Source organism: Canis lupus, chromosome 11 (genome assembly GCF_003254725.2).
Source record: "Canis lupus dingo isolate Sandy chromosome 11, ASM325472v2, whole genome shotgun sequence".
Lineage (NCBI taxonomy): Eukaryota > Metazoa > Chordata > Mammalia > Carnivora > Canidae > Canis > Canis lupus.
In genome coordinates this window covers 27149676-27175426 of record NC_064253.1, presented here as the reverse complement: position 1 = coordinate 27175426, position 25751 = coordinate 27149676, and the positions used below count along the sequence as shown (strand labels likewise).

Sequence of the window (25751 nt, the reverse complement as noted above, 5' to 3'; positions counted from 1 at the left end):
ACAGATGGAGGTATACATCCAGAATCACTTTTCTGACAACTGGCATCCAAGTTAAAGCTCATTAATCTGAGATTCAACCATCTACTTAAAGAAAATATAAACATATATACCAGTGTAAATATAAACATAAGTATAAGCATACACATAAGAATAAAGAATAGCTTCGACATAGTCTTCCAGTTAGTCTACAAGACAATAATGAAAATCACATAGCCAACACTTATAGTAAAGTCATCTTCTAAAAGGATATTTATGAAACTTCTCTAGAGGCTAATGATCAGAAAGATTCTCTCCATATATTACACATGTAACAAACATTCTTTACACTGGATGCATGACCATAAGGCATTAAGTGTGTCCCCTTGATGCAGCTTACCCTTTAAAAACCACTAAGGTGTAAATGACCACTACATGTTTGTTCCCCATACTCTTCCAAACTACCCTCCACAGTGTGCTATAGTCATCTCTGCAAACTACAGCTGATCGTGACAAAGCCCTGGACCTCTGAGAGCTGACTGCAACTTGAAGGACAGAAGACAAACTGCTCTAAAGGACACATAGGCCTGCCACAATCTTGACAACTTTTCTGATGTTCCAATCAAACCTGCTCTTTGGCTTTAACAAATCATTTGAAGTTCTTTCCAGTGCCCTTGCTTTTTCACATCTCCACTATTTTCCATTCCCTACTTCTTGATTTTACAGGCCCTCAACTTTGTCAATGAAAATACACATTCCTTTTTCCAAGCTCAGCCTGAGTAACCCCAGGGAGATCTTCCCCCTTTCTCTTTTGCTGTATTACCTCCACCATGACACTCAGAATTTATTCTTTTTTTTTAACTTTTTGCCTCCCGGTCTCCTCTCAAGCTCCTTAGTGGCAAGGGCCAGTGTCCTTTCCCTAAAACAAAGCACCAGTTAAGCGGATGCTCAGTGTTTCCTGACTTTTTGCCACTCTCAAGTGATGAATCATGTTCCTGATCCTCCAGAATAGCAGGTGTGGAGGAAAGGAAGGATATGGGCAAAAGAAAAATACTCCCACATTTTTCATTTCCATTCACCCGGGAATCCATTGCAACCTGAATCCTATTTTTATCATTCGTGATATAAGTGCTTGGACAAAACTTGCCACATTTTCCAGTCCTTACCTGCTTGGTCCTCTCTGAAATTTTTGACCAGATCCTTGAAACACTCACTTCCTTTGGCTTTCATGAATCCAACTAATTTCCAAGGATTTTCTACCTTGTGCTCTTGCCGAACCTCAGAGTGACATTTTCTACAACTCCATGTTTTAGTGCTTCCACATTTCTCCCTGAGGGAACCACCTTCACTCAAGGCTTTAAAATCTTCCTTGTGCAGTGCTGAACCACAACTCCATTTTAAGCATCTCTCGTGAGCTCTGAAACTCTACAATGAACCAGCTATTCAACAAATCCATTTGGCAGCCCTCTAACACAATTTGTCCAAAGCTTAATCTTCCAACATCTTCTTGGCAGACCTGCTTCTCCTCCAGTTCCCCATCCAACCAACTGTCCAAAATGTGGGAGTTGTCTGTGGTTGTACTCCCCTTATTCAACCAATCCCCAAGCTTTATGTGTTCTGCCTTGTACCTGTTCAAGAGAGACCCATGAATCTCATGCCTTTATTTCTCTATCCCCACTACCACCACCTTGATCCAGGCCACCATGCTCTACCAGACATAGTACTGCTGTATCTTAATTACCTTGCCTCTGGCCTTGCCCTCTCTAGTCCACGTAGCCCAATCAGATAGTGTCACTCTCCTTCCCTCTTTAAAATCTATGTAACAATAGAAACTTGTAACTAAATAGAGGCAAGTTGGAGGGCCCAGATGCAGAGGGGTTTACTACAATGAATGACCTCAGTGAGAGGAGTTCTAGTTCCAGGGCCCAGTTTAGAAGTCTCAAAAACACAAGATCAAATTCATGACTCCCTCTTTAAAATGGTTCTGTCTCCCAACATTCCTATTTCAGTTCCTAACTCCATTTTCCCTTAGCCTTCCAAACTAGAACTGTCAACCAACTCTCCCTTATTTCTCAATCTCTCTGTCTCCACTGCCAGTCACAAATTCTATCCACTCTATACACAAAACCTCATATACATCCTGTAGCATCGCGTCAATTTCAACCTTGATTTGCCCCCAACCAGCCCACTATAACTGAACTCTCTGCTGGCACCTCTCTGGGCAGCCAGAGTATTCCAAACTTTTATTACTTATTGCCTATCTTTCAAGGACACCCTCAACACACACACACACACACACACACACACACACACACAATTTAGCTCTAGCCTTAAATATCAAATAGTCTGTTCTCAGTAGGTTGGACTATGAATTATTCTATCACTCACATGGGTTTTGACCTCACTCCTTGCTTCAAACAGTCCCTTCCATTCCACTTCAAATCCCAGCCTTCCAAGCCCAGATTCCACCTCCTTGAAGTTTTAGTTTTCACTGACCATTATAAATCTCGGCAATCTCATCCTTTTCTTTATCCCAGCATCCTTCTGTTATATTTTTCATGTAATATTTATCATCTACTACTTTACAAAGCCAGCTGCCGTTCAGTGTGCATAAATCACTTTTGACTGGATACCCATTGAGTTCTATGAGGGAGAGAATGCCTACCATGACCCAGAAATTTTCAAGAGTTATCCTTTTTAATGTACCTTGTATAGTGAGTACCCAGTTCATAGCCAGGCACTCTACTATGTACAATTGTTTGGTTATGCAGCTAATACTTAATTCTTTGAGGATATGAATGTGTCTTGCCCTTCTTTGTATTCTTTGAAACCCACCAAATAAGATGTCTACCATTGTATACCCTCAAGTACTTACTGGTGTGTTGAAATTATTAATTGTTCATTTAACCTTTAAGACAGTGTTTTTGTTTCAAAAATAATTAATACTGCCAACAATTCTGCTAATATTAAGAAAGTATGAATCACTAATGAACTACAAACACACTAATTAGATATTTACAGGATGATGTTTTATTTAAAACTAATTTTATGAATTAAAAATCTAATTTGAAGGCCAAGGAAAATATCATAATCCCTCTAAGCACATCTTTGGGTGGTTTACTCAAAGAAGACACCTAAAGTGATGTTATCCTGATGGGTGTAATAAAACACTATCTTGGATGAACAATATCAGGCTGACCTTTCAAACTGTCAGTAGGCAAGGCTGTATTTTTCAAAATGTAATAGGTCCATTTGTCTGATTCAGGTTTTCCTTATGAAGTGGTCACTCTATTTCTTTTCAAGATATGCTCAGTCCGTAAGTCCATTAGAAGCTCATTTTCCAGCACTTCTCAAAGAGAAACTCCTACTTTTCAGATCACTCCCTGTAAGTCTCCCTAACTTGGTGGGGGGAAGGGAGGGGGACCCTGGGGATGTCACTAATGTGCTTAGAAAGAAATGTTCTCAGGCTCCCCCACCTGCTCCACCCATACCTCTGTCACTGTGCTGTCTGACATAGATAGCCGCCCGAGTCCCTCCATCAGTCTCACTAACATGCTACTGGCACCTCCTGTAACATCCACAGCAGTCTTATCAAGCCCAGAGCACAGAGGGCAAAACCTCTTCCAGGTCCGTGCCATGCTCAGGCAAATCAGTCCTAAAACAAAGGGCTGCTCTTTACTCCCTTCCCTTAACTAAGGCTGTATGTGATATAACCCTTTCCTCCTCTTTCGTTTACATTTCTTCTTGCTGTTTCTCTTACAGTCATCTCTCAAAAAGAATAAAGCTCACATCCCCAAGGACAGTTTTCTGACAGACAACTAGTCTAAATTGATCCTCCCCACTTTTACCTGACTTGTTCTCTACAGTTACTAAGGGCTGGAAAACTCAGTGAAAAGATTAACTGACCAATAAATACTGTAACAGTTCATCACAGCCACCATTTATCGAGCATTTATAACACCAGACCTGGTGCTAAGATCCTGTAATCCAAGTTCTACTGCTACCACCTCCACTTTACTGATGAGGAAAACAAGGCTTAGAAGGATTAATCTACTTGAGTAAGAAGGGTAACAAGAAGGGTAACAGAGGTGACATCCAAGGCCAGACCAATGTGACTCCAAAGCCTAAAATATGCTTTCCAGGCCCATATTCCATTCCTGTTTCCGGACCAATCACCACAAAGATGCCAACCAGAAGGAAGTAAGGGGCCTAATAAACCCCTCTCTCTCCAAGGACATATACAATGACTACTGCAATTATTGGAGGGTAATCCAAATTTTGGAAGAAAAAGTCTTCTGCCGGCTGCTAACAAAACAAATTCCAATATTCACACAGAGTAATTCTCCCAGCTACCCTTCCTACCACTATCCATTTTTAAAGCTCACAACTGGAAACAAAAAAAATCACTGAGATCTCAAACTAAAATTACAATGTGCACCAACCAAAAGCATTTTAAGACAAAAGCATTTTATTTTAAGACAAAAGCATTTTAAATAAAATATAGATATAAAAAACAAAGCCATTAAGCCACTACTAAGTTTTCCTTTGATTCTTCTTACAAAGAACTTCATGAATCAAAAAGTAAAGTACCTATTTATATTTCACAAAACTCAATATTTCCAAAGTGGTTACTTTACAATATGCTTTTTAGTCATGGCATATTCCTAGTTGTGTCAAAAAGAAGGCTGCACAACTGTGGATTTTATATGTGTGATTATGTTACATTTTCACATTACTGATGAAGCTAACAAGTTTTAATATTGTGCATTTATTAAAGTTTAAGCGTTCATATTTTAAATTATAAAGTCTTATTAGTTAATTGCAGAAAATAGAAGATCGCTTACTTCATTTGCAGTTCTTAAAAACAAAAGTATGGGGCAGCCCTGGTGGCTCAGCGGTTTAGCGCCGCCTTCAGCCCAGGGTGTGATCCTGGAGACTTGGGATCGAGTCCCACATCAGGCTCCCTGCGTGGAGCCTGCTTCTCCCTCTGCCTCTCTCTCTCCCTCTCCCTCTCTCTCTGTCTCTAATAAATAAATAAAACCTTTAAAAAAAAAAAAAAGTATGTGAGAAACAGAAGTGCCAGGCTACCCCTTCCAGATAAGGCCCTCACTGCATTCTCCAAAGGAAGGCTCCTCACCCCCTCACACTTACCCAAAATCATGTTCCCTCCCTAAACATCATGGTCCCTGGAACAGGAGGCAGTAGTGGTCCATATCCAAGGAATGATCCATACATGAATGTAAAAGCCTGATCCTCTTGCCTTATCCTGGAGCAATTCTGAAGGGACTTGCCAGCTCCAGTGCCTGCCTGTGTGATCTGCCCATGGCTCTACTGCAACTTAACTTCCCTTGACGCTCAGTCCTGCCTTCTATCACCCTCACAGGTATTGTCCAATTTGGCACACAAATCTGAGTTTCAAAGTAGGCTTCCTGAGCAACCTGAGTTACAATGAATATGTCTGTAAGGAGGTGGCACTTAAAGCCAGGCATCTAAAAGCATGGCCTAAAGAACAAAGTATTTGAACTGAGGCCCTACAAGACTTTAAAAAAGCCCCTGAGCAAAGGAAGAGCTTAGCCCCACCCTTATTCTATCTTAGAGCCTGTTTCTTAACAGAATAATTAAATGAAAAATACCAGCCACATCTAAATGAAAAATACCAGCCACATCTACAGACAGTTGTAAGTCGGGAAACTGCAGGAAAAAAAAAAAAAAAAATTCCTAACAAAGAAGTTTCAGTGAATAGCTGAGCATTAAAAATGTAAGCAACTAAAAAAAAAAAAAAAAATGTAAGCAACTGGGCAGCCCGGGTGGCTCAGTGGTTTAGCGCTGCCTTCAGCCTGGGGAGTGATCCTGGAGACCAGGGATTGAGTCCCATGTCGGGCTCCCTGCATGGAGCCTGCTTCTCCCTCTGTCTGTGTCTCTGCTTCTCTCTCTCTCTCCTCTCTGTGTATTCTCATGAATAAATAAATAAAATCTTTAAAAAAAAAAAATGTAAGCAACTTGGGCACCTGGGTAGCCAGTCAGTTAAGCATCTGTCTTTGGCTCAGGTCATGATCCTGAGTTCCTAGGATTGAGCCCCACATGAGCCCCGCTCAGGCTCCCTGCTCTGTAGTGAGCCTGCTTCTCCCTCTCCCTCTGCCTGCTGCTCCCTCTGCTTATGACTGCACTCTTTCTCCCTGTGTCAAATAAATAAAATCTTAGAAAAAAAAATGTAAGCAACTCTTTTTCATCTGGGATTCAAAATACAGTTCAGTATCCACACACATGTAAATTAATATCTTAATATCTTAATAAAAATCAAGCAACTTTTTGTCTTAAATCATTTTAGAACTTAGTAAAAACAATAACTGCACAAAACTTGATTTTCAAGAAAGAATATATTTTGTGTTACTTAATCCACTGAAATATTTCTAAGTGTGTCTTACACAATACTGGTGGGTTTTTTTTCCCTGAAAAGAAAAAGATACTATGAATTATTAGTTGATGTCAACTATAGGCAACATAAAAGAAGTATTTACTCCTTAATACTAACCTCTCTAAAATACTCGAGATAACACAGTAAGCAGTAAAATGATTTTTCTAATACTAGAGGATCAAATGAATGATTTTCAAACTGTTTTCTATGCCTCCCCCCATCCTCCATCTGGGACCCAGTATTTCTCGATAAAAGTGCTTAAGGAAAGGGGTTCCGGAGGGAGAGTGTCCCATCAAACACATTTCAGCCAGGTCAGCTCTTCCTTCATTTTCAGTTTTATATATTGACCTTCTAAAGAAATTTTCAGAAAGTCTGAAAACTTCTGTTTTCTTAAAGTGATTAGCATAGTGCCTAGCACATGTAAAAGGACTTCTCTAAGGGGCACCTGGGTGGCTCAGTTATTTAAGCATCTGACTCGATTTCAGCTCAAGAGATGATCTTGGGGTCCTGGGACTGAGCTCTGTGTTGAAGTCTCCTTGAGATTCTCTCCCTCTACCTTTGCCCCTTTCCCCCATCGTGTGTTTGAGTTCTCTCTCTCTAAAATAAATAAATCTTAAAAAAAGAGACTTCACTAAATAGAATGTTGTCACCAAAAACAAACAAAACATACTTCACCACCCTAGTCAAGCCCTACTCCTTAAAATGCAAGCTTACAAAGAATGAAGACATTTAAAATTAATAAGGCAGGAAACAACAAATGTTGGAGAGGATGCGGAGAAAAGGGAACCCTCATACACTGTTGGTGGGAATGTGAACTGGTGCAGCCACTCTGGAAACCTGTGTGGAGTTTCCTCAAACAGTTAAAAATAGACCTGCCCTACAACCCAGCAATTGCACTGTTGGGGATTTACCCCAAAGATACAAATGCAATGAAACGCCGGGACACCTGCACCCCGATGTTTATAGCAGCAATGGCCACGATAGCCAAACTGTGGAAGGAGCCTCGGTGTCCAACGAAAGATGAATGGATAAAGAAGCTGTGGTTTATGTATACAATGGAATATTACTCAGCTATTAGAAATGACAAATACCCACCATTTGCTTCAACGTGGATGGAACTGGAGGGTATTATGCTGAGTGAAATAAGCCAGTCGGAGAAGGACAAACATTATATGTTCTCATTCATTTGGGGAATATAAATAATAGTGAAAGGGAATATAAGGGAAGGGGGAAGAAATGTGTGGGAAATATCAGAAAGGGAGACAGAACGTAAAGACTGCTAACTCTGGGAAACGAACTAGGGGTGGTAGAAGGGGAGGAGGGCGGGGGGTGGGAGTGAATGGGTGACGGGCACTGGGGGTTATTCTGTATGTTAGTAAATTGAACACCAATAAAAAATAAATTAAAAAAAAAAGAATGAAGACATTTGAGATCTTAGAAGAGATAAATCAATTTATAAGCCAATCTGTAGATATGCAGTCACTCACTCACACACACACACACACACACACACACACCATCTTCCTATATGCTCAAGTCAAAGAATAATTTTGGCAAAACAAATATTAAGTAATACGTATTTTCTACAAAATGCTTTCTAAACAGTAAAATTAAAACTGAAAAGGAGGGAAGAAATATGGGGGAGAAAAGATAAGCTAGGCAAAGTAATTGGTGAACTATGACATAGAGAGGGAAACATGCACAGAAAGACTAAGATAAACACCCAATAGGAGAATCTGATCTCTGGATCGAGCCATGCTTCTAGCTTATCCCAACCATACACACTAGCAAATATCCTTTTACTTCAACTGGGTTTATTTTATTTGGAGCCAAGAATCCTTATAAATACAAGATCTATGAGGTCTTAAGTGTAAGACATGCAATATATATTTATTAACTGAATTGTATGTATATCAATCAATGTTATTGATTGAGCACTTATGATGCATCAGAAGCTGTGGTACATGCTTGTATATTGTATTTTATCTGATCCACACAAGTACCTTAGAACTATCAGAGTGTTTTAGGAGAGGAAATTGAGGCATGGAGTTTATAATAATTACCCAGGTCACATGCTCAGCAAAAATATTGCCGGAACTCAAAACACAAGAGTCAGGTATAAAAAACTCATGCCCTTAAATACCACACAACACTGCATACCTAATGAAAAAAGCATCAAACTAAGTTTAACTACCTATCCTGAATAATCTGACATTTCTTAGTAAACTTCTACAAAATCTCACAGCTAAATAAATTTAAACCAAGTCCAAAATACTATAACCCATTCTTAATTTTTCTAAAAACATCCAGGAGAAACTTCTTTCCTGATTTTAGAACTTTTCATAGCTTAAGACATGTCCTCTCAAATCTCACCTTTATCATTCCCTAGCGAATAAATCACTGTGTTCGGACACAGTTTCAGGAAGAAGGATTCAAGGTACCATCTAAATTCTGTGTCTCGCAGCAGTTAACCACTAACACATATAACACCTGAAAGGGAGAATTATATTTTATGTATCCTTGAAACCCCTAGTCTATTATATGCAGATGTATCATGCCAAGTTCAGGCTTCAAGTCATTGCTTGAAAAATGATTTATTTTCATGAGATTGTTAAAATAATAGTAACTGGAAATATTCCTCTAGTACTTTACAGTTTACAAACAAAGCACTTTTACACAAAGTATATCCCTGGACCCTCTTAGCAATCCCATAAGGAGACAGAGAATAAATCACACCTCCATTTGGCAGTTAAAATCATGATGAAAGAAGTATAGTGATTTGGCCTAAGTCATTCAGCTGGTGACAGATTTTAAAACAGGTCTTCTAGCTTCAAAGTCAATGTTCATTCCAAGAAAATAAACATTTTACCACTGACTACTAAGGCAGTTTTCTATCTGCTTATTTAAAGCATTCTTTCTCCCCTAAACCTTTATGCCAGAAATGTTTAAATAAATCATAACCTCTTCTAAAATCTCTTCAGTACAACTCTGTGTTCATGAACACTTAGTTAGCAAAATCTGCCACACTCAGTGCCCAGAAAAAATATGTCTCAGGGCTTCTACGTGGAGATGTGTATCTGTAGCTACTCAGAAATTTCAGAAAGAGATTGAAAGAAAAAAATGAATGTTCTCAGAAAGAAAATGAATGTTCTTAATAGCTACACCACAGATAAAAATCTTTATAAAGTGCTCTATATATTTCCTTGTCTGCCCTTAAACAGACTGTTCCAAACCAAACTCTCCTGATTCAACAAGAATTATTTAAAAAGCCTCAGTCCTATAACCAGGACCTATGTTAAGTGCTGATAATTCAAATGCAGACAGAAACCCTAACTTCAAGACAGACACAGGAAAGGGTGAGGAGGTAGTCAGAAGCACCTGAAAGGTGCAAAAATATGGGCAGCATATGGTTCAGAAAGCCTTGGGCAAAAAATAAGGAATACACTAGCAGAGAACAGCAGAGAGCACCATAGACTTAGTCAGTTTTTAAATGATATCCAAAACTTGATACCTGAGGGTAGAATTGAAGAAGTTGAAGTTCAACACCGACCTATAAGACTAAAAGGAAAAGACACATTGCTAGGGTCAGAGATGTCAAGCACAGGCGAGGACACCCCTGGAGAAATGTAAAGGCAACTATCCCACATACAACTCAACAAGGAGAAGACAGCATAAAAGGAAACCAGTGCATATATATATGTGCATGCACATAGAAAATCTTATATTGCCTCCTCATCTTCCCATTTTGTAGACAGAGTAAGTAAAAATATTCCTGTGGTTCTGATTACAAATCACAGAATTAGAACATTAGAGATCATCCCGATTAACTTTGTCATTTGTGGGTGAGGAAACCAGAGTCCAAAAAAGTATAGTTACTGGGGCATCTGGATGGCTCAGTCCACTGAGCATCTGACTCTTGGTTTCAGCTCAGGTTATGATCTCAGGGTCCTGGAATGGAGTTGGCTAGGGATAATCTCCCTCTCCCCAACCCCTCCTCTAAAATAAATAAATAAAATCTTTAAAAACAAAGAAGTACAGTTATTTGTCCAAAGCCACAAACGCTAGTAGCAGAATAAGGAGTAGAGCCCAGATTGCTGGTCCCTTGAATCTAAGCTATGCTACCAGACACTGCCTACCTCCCAGTATTTACATGAATTTGTATTGCCTCTACCACCTTTCAAAGCTCACTTAAAATATATTATGATGAGTACTAAAATGAATTTTAATGATAATAGAATTTATCTCCAAATTATTTATGCTGAACTAATATAATCTTTCATAAATCTACTGGGAAATATACTTAGAGTCATTTATATCATTTTTATCCTACAGTAGTTATCTTAGAAGGTGGAATGTAGATTAGTGGTCATAACTCACTGCTGGGTTTTATTATTTTATCATTATAAATAATGGTCAAGGTTAAAGATAATAGTGATATTATAAATCTACCATTAATGCATATAATTAAGTCTATATGTCTATAATAACTAATAGAGTAATTAACTACAGAAAATATAGATGCTAGCAGAAAGAAATTCTTTGAAAATGGGCATAATTATTCTCATTCATGAATAGTGGTACTCTTTCACAAAGCCACAAGACTCAAGAATCAGTCTTTTCCCTGACTAGAATGCTGTACCTTAAGTGATCTTTAGGAGATAACAGAATTCTGTTGGGGGGGAGTGGGGAGGATCATCTTTCTTGATAAGAAAGTAGAGACACCATATAAACTCCTCTAATAGTGGGGGGTAAAGGGAAAAAAATAAAATTAACCTCTCTAATACTATAATCTCAAATTATTGTCCCAGGCATTCTCATTAGCTGACTTCTAAAACACCTCCAGGAAAGTTCTGCTACTAACTTTTCAGATTTTTTAAGGAAAATATAGTATATAGTTGCCTATATACTAGATTTTACCAACATGTTGAATTTACCCAATTCATTTAATTTTGTTCACACTGAAACTGAATGTCAAAAGAGCAGGTAGGTAATTACGCAGCTGAGAAACTGCCCAAGTGTCTATGGATGGCTTAAAATATTTCTCTAAGTCTCTCAAAGTTAAGTCCCAAAACTACTAAAGGATGACATTCCAACAGATGTTACAGTGGTGTTGTAGAAACATGACAGAGACCCACGGGGCCTAAAGTGTGTGCTCAAAACTGGCCCCCAGTAAACACCTATGTAATGAATAGTCCCGCCATACCATTCTGTCACAAAAGCCTCTCTGGGTCCTAAACCACCTACTAAAAATGCATAATTTTTATTTATTCCATTAAGAGAGCAGAATGTTAAGAATTTATCAAATAGAATGTGCAAGTAAAATGCCTTTAAAATAAGTTAAACAGCTTCCCCCTAATTTTTTTTAGATCACACAACTCCATATGAAATGAGAACTGCCTGGGGATGCCTGGGTAGCTCAGTGGTTGAGCATCTGCCTTCGGCTCAGGGCATGATCCCAGTATCCGAGGATCGGGTCCCACATCTGGCTCCCTGTGAGGAGCCTGCTTCTCCCTCTGCCTATGTCTCGCCCCTCTCTGTGTGTGTCTCTCATGAATAAATAAATAAAATCTTTAAAAAATAAAAAAAAAAAGAAATGAGAACTGCCTGGATTTTTCTTGTAGGTCCTAAGAACTTTGCTCTTCCACCTAAAACTTGCCTTCCAACTAAATATCATTTTTTATAAATTTATTTTTTATTGATGTTCAATTTGCCAACATATAGAATAACACCCAGTGCTCATCCCATCAAGTGCCCCCCCTCAGTGCCCGTCATCCAGTCACCCCCTCCCCCCGCCCACCACCTCTTCCACTACCCCTAGTTCGTTTCCCAGAATTAGGAGTCTCTCATGTTCTGTCTCCCTCTCTGACATTTCCCACTAATTTTTTCTCCTTTTCCCTTTATTCCCTTTCACTATTTTTTATATTCCCCAAATGAATGAGACCATATTATGTTTGTCTTTCTCCGATTGACTTATTTCACTCAGCATAATACCCTCCAGTTCCATCCACGTCAAAGCAAATCGTGGGTATTTGTCGTTTCTAATGGCTGAGTAATATTCCATTGTATACATAAACCACATCTTCTTTATCCATTCATCTTTCGATGGACACCGAGGCTCCTTCCACAGTTTGGCTATTGTGGACATTGCTGCTAGAAACATCAGGGTGCAGGTGTCCCGGCATTTCATTGCATCTGTATCTTTGGGGTAAATCCCCAGCAGTGCAATTGCTGGGTCGTAGGGCAGATCTATTTTTAACTCTTTGAGGAACTTCCACATAGTTTTCCAGAGTGGCTGCACCAGTTCACATTCCCACCAACAGTGTAAGAGTCATTTTTGATTAGGAACTTTGCCAAATTTGAAATTTTGGAGAAAATTTACAACTTCACATCTCACCACATGATAAAATCCCAAGAGCAAGTAATGGCAAAATGGAGATGGAGATTATCCCCAAATTGCTGTACCTCAACACCTAATCAGCAGGAGAACTTGGAAAAAGAGCTACTATTTTTAACTTGGAGGCAAGAAAGCTACTGGGCTGACACAAGCACCTGAAGAGCATCCTATCATGTTCACATCCAACTGAAACATCATCTTTCTGGTCAAGGTGATGCTTTGCATAAGCTTCTGTCTGTGTTTCCCTGCACATACGTGCATTACAGAAAATAGAATTAATTGATACTTAAATTTCCCTAAGACTAAAACCCACCAAAAACAAGTTTAAAACATGAAACTGGCTAACTACAAAGGATACCAGGATAACTGACTAACAATTACGTATGTTAAATGTACTAACAAGTACATAATAATGTACTTACTACATGATGTATTATACAAAGCGGTGCATCTTTAAGTCATGGCTCAGAAAGATGAGGAAAGAGGCTCAGAAACACAGGAAGTTACAAGTTAAGAACAGGTGTTAACAACAACATTCTTTTCGCCATGCCCATCACCCAAAGAGCAGTAACAGGCCTCCTGATTCATCCCTTCTCTCCTACACTCATCATTTATTTAAAAGAGGCTGGACCACAGATCATTACTATTACCTAATACTCTACATACATGAGGTCAACTTTCACTCTTAACTATTTCCAGCATACCTTCCAAACAAATGCTCAAAGAAGTAAAAATGACTAACAAATTCTTTAGGACTACAATATCTATCAATCCATGGCCACTTTAAAATGGTCAGCAAGCCACTTTAGACATACCAGTCAACTACTAGCTTTATGGTTTTGAGCAAAACCATGGGCAGAATGGAAGATAATCAATTATTACACTGAAAAACTTTCATATAAATTTCATATAAATTATATTAAAAACTTTCATATAAATTTCATATAAATATGAATTCACCAGATAAAGGGAAGAAAATCCTCAATAGGTTCATATTGCCCAAATTTAGAACTCCTAAGCAAATGAATATTAAATATGTAACTTGCCAAGACTTGGGCTCTCCAAAGTGGAGATAATTAATGCTGTAGAGGTCCATATCCTCGGTGTGCCATGCAAATGTGGTTTTCCACATGCCAAAATAGAGATAAGGGGTATTTACACCCTCTATAGAAATACCGCACTCTTCCTCAACCACATCCAAGACTGTATTTAGGCGAGCTATGTTCCATTCATCCACATCCTGGAACCAAGAGAGAGAGAGGAAATAAATCAAACATTAATAAACTAATAACAATAACATTTACTAATCAAACTATCATGTGCCAAAACTATCACTGTATATTTTAATTCACTGAGAAATGAAAAATAATCATTACTCAGGTGATAAATATAGATAGATAGATAGATAGATAGATATATCAGTAATTATCCAAGATTACTATTGGCATTATGTGGTTCTTTGTGAACATTAATATGAAAGTATACCAAAACCTTACCAACTCCAAATGGAAGTGCAGGTTAAGGCCCCACCCTCATGTGCTATTAGCAAAAAATCACTGATTGAAAGAGTAGGACTTGGAGTATATGCTTTCCATCTTCAGCACGCCTTTTATTTGAGGGGGGAGGTAGTTTTTTGCTTTTTAGTTTATTTGTACATTAGTTTAGAAGTCATGTTCAACATTGGACTGATCATTTCAAGATACCAATGGCAAAATATATCTTATGCACTCCCACCGCATCCATCCCCATTTCAATTTTAGCATGTGATATATCATTTCCTAAAAATTCTACCTCTAATTATAGGAAAAACTCTTAGCATTCTTTTAAACCATAGGTCATTATACTTTTACTATTCCTTCAACTAAATATTCTTATGTTGCTGGGAAATTTTAAAAACAAAATAACTGATAAAAAAAATACTTATCCAAACTTTAGTAAAATTGCTGGAACAATGTAGTTTGTTTTTTTTTTTTTAAGGGATCATGGATTTATCTTTTTTTTTTTTTTTAAAGATTCCATCTATTCATGAGAGACCCAGAGAGAGAGAGGCAGAGACACAGGCAAAGGGCGAAGCAGGCTCCATGCAGGGAGCATGACATGGGACTCGATCCCGGGTCTCCAGGATCACACCCTGGGCTGATCACGGCGCCAAACCGCTAAGCCACCAGGGCTGCCCTAACAATGTAGTTTTATAGCAATAATGGTGATGACAGAAAAAGATGGGAGTCACTGATACTAAAGTTATGGTGATAGGAAAAGATTCTGGTTTTATTAGAACTTACTAATTATTCAATCATAACTCACAACTGCTTAAGAGTTTTACAAACTGAGTATTTTTCCTACATACCTTTTCATAATGAAACATAAACATTAGGAATTAGGCCCATTCCTATGTAATCATGAGGAAACTGCAATGTCTTTAAATCGACTTCAATCTCCTTGCGGTACTATTAAAGAGGGGCATTAAATGTGTTCCTGTATTCCGATAAGGCTTTTTCCAATGACTACACCAATGACCACACAGACGACCACATCTAATATTTCCCTTATACACTAAAAACTTCCAGGGTTGTTCTGTTTTCATTTTGGTCTCTAGATGATTCTCTCATCAGTACTAATTGTACTTCCTCAAGATTTGGGTTAAGAAAATTTTTGATGCAGCAGTTAGTGAAGCTCTGCCTCAGGTAACATAATTAAAAGTCTCAGGGGGAATAACTTAATTCCCAAATTCCCCTAAGCAGCCACTCTATCTACAACTTAAACCCCACAATGGCAAGTTTGCTATTTGGAAATTGATCAAAGTAGTACCTTTTTTATAGAAGATACTAGGTTCCAACTTGTGAAACCTCATAAAAAATTAAATCAAATTCTATAAAATGTTTTATCTCACTCTATATATAGCAATGCAGTCTCTTAACTCTAGTCCAATCAGATCTCCGTCCAATCACTCTAATAATAGAGTCCTATTTGAAAGTCATTACTGAGGCAATGAGTCTAAAGTAATAAATGAGCACCATATTATAGGAATCATTTTAAACCGAATGAGCTTGAGAATTTAGGAACAAACTATTCCTCTAAATTCCTACATTTGGAGAATTCTTATCTTTATTTCTGACTGACATTATCTTTCAGAAATAACTGAGAATGAATCCCTTGACATCCTTTGACTGCTGCTCTAAAGGGAAGAAGGTAGGGAAGTAAGAGTGCTGAGAGAAGACCTAGATTACAGCCTCAGGTCTGCCACGGACCAGGGCAAAAATCACTGAGGCTTTCTGAGCTTCCAGTCTTTCTTCATGAAAACATGAGAGCAACAGTATCTTCCTGCATCTTTCAGAGTTGCTCAGACTACTGAATAGACTAATGGACACAAAATCTTTGGAAAATAACACCTACTATTTCTTAGAACCCATGAAATAAACATTTCCACTATTCTCTAATAACTATTACTGAAAAGCCTCCCCAAACAATGAGATAAGTGATAATAAAGTCCTGGGGGAAAAAAAAAAAGTCCTGTGAAATTCACACTGGTTCATTAATGGGCAGGTAACATATCTGCAGTACTTTCTTCTGGACAGAGCCATGGTTGCCATGATGCTGAAACTTAATTTTAAACTTTTAATAAAATAAAAAGTCATATCATTTCAACTAAAGAGGTTATTAAAATATTAAGAATAACTGACATAATAGACTAAAATAAATATTACTGCTTCAAAATTCCTTCTCCTATTTGTGTTCTATACTTCTATACTATTGAATGAACTACCTAACTGCTCTGCTAAAACACTGAAAATTCTGTGAGGGTGACCTCACAGATTTAGATAAGGAGTACATCTAGTCTGTCATTTGGATGAAGTGTTATACCATACTCTACCCCAGTCCATTACACATACATACTAAACCTATTCAAAACAATCCTGTAAAATAGGTAACATTATACCCAAAGAGCAAATGGAAAAACTAATATACCTAGCTAGTAGGTGGCAAAGATAAACCTAAGTCTGATTCCTGAGCCTAAACTCTATGCTCCCAGTTCTGAACATCTTAAAATGTATTGTCTTTTCTCAGCCTTTTCAACAAAGATCCAAGGAGTTAAAATTTAGGACAGGCAAACATAAAGTTCCCACATTCTTCCCACCCACAGGTAGAGCCATCCTAAACAAACACCGGCAAAGCTTAAAATGCAAGCCTGCTTTTACTTGTGGGGGAGGTAACAAAATTCATTTAGTGTAAAAGCAGTCTCCACAAAGACCCTATCTACAAACAAGCCCCACAAAGACAGGTCAGAATTTACCAAACTATTCAAAGCTTACAGCCATTGAGTCTTAGCAGAAAGTCTATACACCAGCCCAATAGGTCCTTGAGCAGTATTTGTAATTCACCTGACTTCGCCTGGGCACATGTTTCCTGCCAGGTGGCACTCCCTTCACTGCAATCACCCATTCAGTATTCTGGACCTATTTACCCAGTATCTGTCAGGTTTTCTAAAATAATTCAAAATTGGTCCATGATTTGTGCATATTTGCATAATTGAGAATTTATGAAGGATTTTTCCTTTCAAACTCTGTATCTTCCACCTATCAGGAATCAGATGGCAGTTTGAAAGAATTCTTAAACCTTCATTACCATAATCAGAGTCAGGAGCTGTTTGAAGACCAGGCGTTGGATTTCATAGAGGGAGTAAGGACAGAACACGCATGATGCATTTATACATCTCCATAGAGAAGCAGTACCAACACTGAGTTCCTGGCTCTGGTACTCTGAGCCTACATCCTTGAAATAGACCTGGACAATAAGCACCCCCTCCTAGGACTGTGCACATGTGTGACTCCCTGTATGACTGCACTCAGTCCCTCCAAGACTGAAGGATGACACAGTAACAACATGTCATGTTAGAAACCTCATCAATAATGAACAATCCCGGGGATCCCTGGGTGGCGCAGCGGTTTAGCGCCTGCCTTTGGCCCAGGGCGCGATCCTGGAGACCCTGGATCGAACCCCCACGTCGGGCTCCCGGTGCGTGGAGCCTGCTTCACCCTCTGCCTGTGTCTCTGCCTCTCTCTCTCTCTCACTGTGTGTCTATCATAAATAAATTAAAAAAAAAAAAAATGAACAATCCCCTAACACAGAGAAATAATGCAAAACTCACAGTAAACCAATTTTTCCCAAGATATTTTCAATGGAATCCTACCAGAGGCTGTGGTCATACTTTGGCCTCATTTTCCTCCTCCTCTTAGAGAATCTCAGTGCTGATAGGTACTCCTATCAAAGAGGCCCTATTATAAGAATGTCTGTTTAACTCTGTTCAACCCCAAATAGTATTTGGGAAATTATTTAACCACAGAATCTTGTTTATAGAATACATTAACATTCCATAAAAACATGCTGTGTGGGACAGCACATTCAGAAAAGGATTATAGGAAACTCCTTAAAAGCCTCAGCCCAAATAACTCAGTAGTAAAAGAGAAAATAATATAAGCCACAGCTGTGATGGCCTTTCAGAACCCAGGTGTGTGAGGGTGGCTGGAATATGGTCATATCTATTGTCATAATACACATATGTAATTTGATTTTGTTACCTAAAAACACATAGGGATAGTATAAATGTAATGCAATTAAAACCTTCCTCAAAAGGTATTTCTAAATGGAGACTAAGAGATTAAAACTAGGAAGATAAGACAGAAGACATTATCAAACTTTTAAAACTACCAAATATACTGATGATCAGAGAATGGGCAGGCAGGCATGCGTGCATGCATACATACATACATAAGAAGCCACAGGGGCGCCCAGGTGGCTCGGTTGGTTAAGTGTCTGCCTTCACCTCAGGTCATGATCTCAAAGTCCTGGATTGAGTCCCACATCGGGCCCGCACAGAACAAGGAGTCTGCTTCTCCTTCTCCCTCTGCCTCCCTCACATACCCCACCTGGTGCTCTTTCTCTCTCTCAAATATAAAATAAGAATTTTTTTAAAAAATGAAGACACATCCATCAAAGACTACATAAAGGTGGTTCTAAGACAAAAGACAAATTAGTAAACTTATGAAAATCATGGTTAACACACGCCCTCTTTTTCTGCCCTCATCCAGCAAATAGCAAAATGGAATGAAGAATTTCTATCTCAAAGAAAGATACAATTTCAGAAAAGCAGCAAGCTGTATAGAAATCAAAAGTGGGACACCTGGGTGGCTCAGTGGTTAAGCATTTGCCTTCAGTTCAGGGTGTGATCCCTGGTCCAGGATCGAGTCCTACACTGGGCTCCCCACAGGGAGCCTGCTTCTCCCTCTGCCTATGTCTCTGCCTCTCTGTGTGTCTCTCATGAATAAATAAAATCTTAAAAAAAAAAAAAAAAGGAATCCAAAGCTCTCTGATCAAATACTGGCTCCACCACTTACCAGAGTCATAGGATCTGATGGCTTCTCAACAGTCACCTGTGGCAGAGCCATAACCAAGGTTCAAGTCTGCCAACTGGGCCCTGACAAGACTGTGATCACCTTGAAACAGCCACAGTAAAGGTCCAGTCTCTAACTGGAACTACTTTCAAAAATTATATCCTTGCCAGCAGAATTAGGGTCCTAAGAGTTCATAAATCCAAACCTGTCTACCTCGGAGGACAACTGTAAAGGTAAGATTACAAAATACATATGAAAATACTTTTTTAAATTTCCTAACCAAATTTTTCTTTCAAAAACATAGGAGGGGGTTTCAGGACCAAAGCCTGTTTGAGTGCTATTTCCCAGGGTTCAGGACCCACCTCACCTCCAAAAGAATCAGCAGCAGCACGTTCCAAAGAGCACAGCAGGAAGTGAAGAGCTGAGTGACAAAGCAGGGCTTACAAATTCAGGTGTCCAAAGACCCCAACAGATAACTTAGTGAGTGAAGCAGCCAAGTGTGAGCCAAGGAGGGGAGACCATTTGGGGACCCTACGCTCCCAAAAGGGAGACCCTACCCACCTGGGGACATCTACTATGCTGTGCTGTCTAACAAGGACAGCCATTACTCAGCTCCTATCTATTTCAGGCGCTAGAAATGCTGCCAAACCTGATCTGGCAAATCCAAATTTTTGTGATATTAACCGACTTTTAAAATCATGTGGATCAAACAAAATACATCTCTGGCCACTTCTGCAAAAAGATAGCAGGCATTAAAGAGTTCACATTTATTGCCATAATTTAAAAGTGATGAAGAAGGAAGGAGTTTTGGACATAGGCTATAATAAACAGAAAGTTAGTGATTGTGAGCTTGGGGCAGAGACACTGCTCAGACTTTTTTTTTTTAAGATTTTATTTATTTATTCATGAGAGACAGACAGAGAGAGAGAGAGAGAATGAATCAGAGACACTGGCAGAGGGAGAAGCAGGCTCCAGCCAGGGAGCCTGACGTGGGACTCGATCCCCAGTCTCCAGGATCACGCCCTGAGCTGAAGGCAGTGCTAAACCGCTGAGCCACCGGGTCTGCCCTGCTCAGACTTTTAAAACTAATCATACATTTGCCCAACACTATGTCGGGTATTCTATAAACATGTCCGGTAACTAGAGTGAGACTGTGCAAATGGCATTACAGGAATCTACTCGCTATATACATGTTTTCCTCCCATTACATAGAGAAATCCAAAATGCAAATGAATAGAAAGACACAAAGTAAAATGGGAAAATGCAAAGCTTATGAGTAATTACAGTAATTCAGAAAACTGAATAACTAACTGCAGACAACTGGGATGTAGCACACAGGTTTAGGCAAAACAGTCCTAAACAAAGCTATGTAACTTTTTCAGACAAGCCTCTGTGAAGCAACAGCCAAGATAAGAGTGAAAAGAGGGCAAAAGGAGGCAGTGGAAAAATTTAGCCACACCATGCACACCTGCCAAATCCACAGGTGGCAATTCTGTGAGCTATAATGCACCAAAGTCAACCTGACTATACATTCTGCTTGCCCACAAAGTAGAATAGTTAAAATCACTTGCCTATAAATGCAAGATTGCTACAATATCAACAGTCATGTGAAAAAAAGCCCTGGATGACCACTGAAACACTTCTAACTGAAGACTCAAACCGGTCAAGAATTTCTTCACTCTATTTTACATATTTCAAAGACTGCTTTCTCATTTTCTTTAAACAAAAGATGTGTGGCTACAGAACAGTACTGGATAAACTGACACACTCTCTTATTAAATTTTTGTGATACCTTTCATACAGTAAAAGAATCTATATGGCTCTTGTTCTCTAAAATTAGTTCAAAATCAATAATCTATCACTCTCTCAACTTAGGGCTTTCCACGTCTTCATTGTCATCACTCTATATTCTATCCTCAACATTGTCAACATCCAACCACATGTTTCAATGCCATCATCCCCATTTCCTGCCATCATCCTCAGCACCATTTCCTGCCATCATCCTCAGCACCTTCAATGTTATTTATCCCCATGGGGCTACTTTCCAATGTTATGAGCTCCCAATCTCTCTCCTGAGTTTCAGTGGCACATCCCCAGATCTAAGCTGGACTCGTAATAACCAACAAAAAATTTCTGAAATGTAAGAATTCTAAGAGGAAAACATCATTTCATTAGAAAATCTAATCATTAAAAAAAAGAAGATCCACCATCTAGATGCTATAAGACTCTAAGCAAATACTGAAATTATTAAAGGCTCTAAAAGTTTTCAGGTCTGTTCCTGATTCAAATGAGGTTATAAAAAAAATACAGATAAGCCAAATTATGGTATTTCTTCTAACAGAAACGTTGTCATTGAGTTATAATCGGATGTTGTGCTCTTGGTCTTTACAAGAACTGACAGAGCTAGCACCTATTTAAATTGCCTTTGTCAAAGCCTATCAACTGTAAATTTTTTTTTTAAGATTTTATTTATTTATTCATGACAGAGAGAGACAGAGATAGAGACAGAGACAGAGAGAGAAGCAGGTTCCACCCAGGGAGCCCGACACGGGACTCGATCCCAGGTCTCCAGGATCACACCCCGGGCTGAGGGCAGCGCCCAACTGCTGGGCCACCGGGGCTGCCCAAAGCCTATCAAGTGTAGAATTGGGGACCACTCTTAGACCTAATAACAAGATTTGCATCCCCCATCAGATTATGAAGAAGAAACAAAGTGATGTACGCAAAAAATCTTCTAAAAATTAGTAAACAGGGATCCCTGGGTGGCGCAGCGGTTTGGCGCCTGCCTTTGGCCCAGGGCGCGATTCTGGAGACCCAGGATCGAATCCCACATCGGGCTCCTGGTGCATGGAGCCTGCTTCTCCCTCTGCCTGTGTCTCTGCCTCTCTCTCTCTCTCTGTGACTATCATAAATAAATAAAAATTAAAAAAATAAATAAATAAATAAAAAATAAAAATTAGTAAACAAGCTTTGAAAAAAGAAAAATATTTTCTTTATATCTGATATCTACCAAAAAACTAGTACCAAGTCTTGAAACTGTGCAGATACTTGGTAATTATTTTATTAATGCAAAGACCTAACATGCACTGAGGTAATCCCCATGCTAGCAAAACACCTTCATTTTACAGATGGAGGTAAGATGCTCAGTAATTTAACAAGCCTCCTTGTTTGTTTGTTTGTTTGTTTGTTTAAGCCTCCTTGTTTGAATAGAGCAGTCAGTCTCCTCAGTAGCAAATATATTGTCTAACAAATCGTAATTCTTTGTAATCAATCCCTTAAGAAATACTGGAGCTGGTTCCATTTTTATAACTCCGTATTATGACATGGTATTTCTCATTATCACAGTACCATGCAGTATTTTTAAATATTTTAGGTATTTTTATACTTAAACTAATTAAATAAAAAACTAATTTTTAAGTATTTTTTAAAAGAATACGCTTTTTCTCATTTGGCTTCTACCATCCCTTATAATGACTCTACCACAGCCCAGCCAGCACCTAATAAAAAGACCATGCACCAATCTCCACTAATTCACTGGGCACTTAGAGCTAGGCTACTATAAATTAGCGCTACTAATTTAAATAGCTTTAACAAGCCCTTGAAGTCTCAAAGGTAATGCACATGGACAAAGAAAAAACTTGGTTAGTGCATTAAAAGACTTCAAGATTCAACCCATTTTACACAGTAATGTGTGAAAATTGTACCTTTTTTTTTTTTTTTTTAAATTGTACCTTTCTATAACTAAAATGAAAGCTCTGGTCCACATTTTAAAACAGACTAAGAATTCCCTATAGATCTTTACAAAATAAATATAATTAGACACATGTCAAATTCATTTTGCTTTAAAGTTAATTACAATGTGACATGATAGCCTTTTCTGTTTCCTTCCATAAAAATCTCTCACATTCTCTGAACTTTTTAGGTTTAAAACAGACCTCATTTCCTCAAGAAGTTAAAAATAGAACTACTCAATGATCCAGCAATTGCACTTCTAGGTATTTAACCAAAGAATACAAGAATACTAATTCAAAGTGATACATGCATCCTGATGTTTAGAGCAGCATTATCTACAAGAGCCAAATTATCCAAGTGTCCATCAAGTGGCTATCAAGTGATGAATGAATAAAGATGTGGTATATATACACATGGAATATTACTCAGCCATAAAAAAGAATGAAATCTTGACATTTGCAATGACATAAACGAACTAGAGGGTATAAATGCTAAGTGAAAAAGTCAGAGAAAGACAAATACCATATGATTTCACTCATCTGCGAATTTAAGAAACAAAACAAATGAGCAAAGGAAGAAAAAAAGGAGAGCAAGGCAAACCAAGAAACACTCTTAACTATAGAGAACAAACTGATGGTTACCAGGGGGGAGGTGGATAGGAGATGAGTAAAACAGGTGAAGGGGATTAAGAAGTGCACTTGATATGTGAGCACCAGGTGTTGTATGTAAGTGCTGACTCACTGTATTGTACACCTGAAACTAATATTACACTGTATGTTAACTAACTGAAATTTACCTATTTTTTAATTTTTTTAATAAAATAAATAAAAATAGATCTCTTTTCCCTCTTACATTTCATACATCAAAATATCTACAATTTTATAGCAGTGCCTTTTCTTTCTAAAAGTCTAAACAACCAATTTAGAACAAGTTTTGAAAGAAACAAAAAATTCTTCAAAAAAGTACCATAAAAAAGACCGTTCACCTTAAAAAGGCAATTATGAGTATGAAAAGAAAAAGGGCAGAGAAGAAAAAGGTAGAAATGCCCAGCCAAATAAAAGATTGCAGAGAGCTTAGAATTCCTGCACTAAGTCTAGACTATTAAGGGTTTGAGGTTAAGTTAATGTGTCCCTGGCTCCAGGCAGAAGCAATCCCAGTCCTCCTGGGAGAAAAGCATCCTCCATTTAGACATATATACATTTCTCACAAATTAAGATCAAGTCATAGCATACAACAAAAGTTCACCATACATACAGGGAGGCAAGGCAACAGTGGACAAAGCTATCAAAAATAGCTGACAGGGACACCTGGGTGGCTCAGCGGTTTAAGCACCTGCCTTCGGCCCAGGGGTGATCCTGGAGTCCCAGGATCCAGTCCCACATCAGGCTCCCTGCATGGAGCCTGCTTCTCCCTCTGCCTGTGTCTCTGCCTCTCTCTGTGTGTCTCTCATGAATAAATAAATGAAATCTAAAAAAAAAAAAAAAAAAAAGCTGACAAAACATTTAAAACCATCCCCCAGCAAGGGCTGTTGACATTAAAATTACTGGAGAGACATTAAAGAACATGAAATATTTGAAGAAATAAAATATGGAATTGCAAAGACAAGCTCGTAAAATAAACTATTTAAATTGAATCTACAAAACTGAGACATCTCAGATCTTTACTGATGCTGCAGCTCTTATTTTCCAAATGGCCAAAATACCAAAATGCCTATTGTATTTAAGGATTAAAAACTGTTTATAAAGCCTTCATTATTACACCTGCTCTTGAAGATAATATTCTATGACCAAATACAGGAGCCTTTTCTGAACTTAATGTTCTTCATTTAAGATATTATTTATTTATTTGAGAGAAAGAGAAAGAGAATAAGCGGTGGGGAGGGGCAGAGGGAGACAGAAAGAAACAGACTACCCGCCCCACTGAGCAGGGAGCCTGATGCGGAGCTCGATCCCAGGACCCTGGGATCATGACCTGAGCCGAAGGCAAACGCTTAGACTGACCCACCCAGGTGTCCCAATGTTCTTCATTTTTCATTTAACTTTTCACAGCCATGTTGAGAGTAAAAATAAATATATTCTCTCTGTTCAAGTATTTCTAGATAAGGGATTCAAAAAGGCTAAACAGGGCAGCCCGGGTGGCTCGGCGGTTTAGTGCCACCTTTGGTTTGGCCCAGGGTGTGATCCTGGAGACCTGGGATCGAGTCCCATGTCGGGCTCCCTGTGTGGAGCCTGCTTCTCCCTCTGCCTATGTCTGTACCTCTCTCTGTCTCTCTCTGTGTCTCTCATGAATAAATAAATAAAATCTTTTAAAAAAAATTTTTTTAAAAGGCTAAACATATTTTTTGAATAAAATATGGAATTGGTCTCTCCAAGGTCAGAAATGATTAAATTTTTTTGCTATACACCTTTATTCATTATTTTCTAATCAAAAGTTGCCAAATATTTTTACATTTATAAACCATTACGCTTTCACAGCATATCTTGTGTGTGTATATATATACATATTTATATATATATATATAAAGATAAGTATTTCACTCTTGCTGCTCACTTTCTAACTGACAACTGCAGAACAGAATTCTTCCCAACCCTCTTGGAATCAGCTACTGAATATCTCATAAAGACCCAGAATCTTTTTCTTGTTTTGCTGTAATCCTGCCACCAACAGCAGCTAACATTTATTCAGTATTTACTGTGGAGCCAGCCTTGAGGTGTTTCATTTGTTATTTTTATCCTATGCAATAGACACTAAAAGCAGCTACTACCAGTGCCATTTTATAGATGAGGAAACTGCTGCAAAGAGAGATCAGATAACTTGCCCATCATCTTACAGCTCATAATCATGG

The 25751-nt window shown here is 38.5% G+C and overlaps 1 protein-coding gene across 13 annotated transcripts in view; it reads right to left on the bottom strand.

Moving 5' to 3' along the window:
- The window catches only part of KDM4C (lysine demethylase 4C), a 408440-nt gene that overhangs the window by 325898 nt on the left and 56791 nt on the right, over nt 1-25751 (bottom strand). For all 13 annotated transcript variants that reach the window (XR_007413967.1, XR_003129808.3, XM_035696659.2 and 10 more), the window contains one exon: nt 13832-14025. Coding sequence is in view for 11 of the 13 variants with exons in the window: in XM_035696659.2 (XP_035552552.1) it covers nt 13832-14025 (194 nt within the window). In the remaining 2 variants the exon portion in view is untranslated. The remainder of the gene's footprint in view (nt 1-13831; nt 14026-25751) is intronic.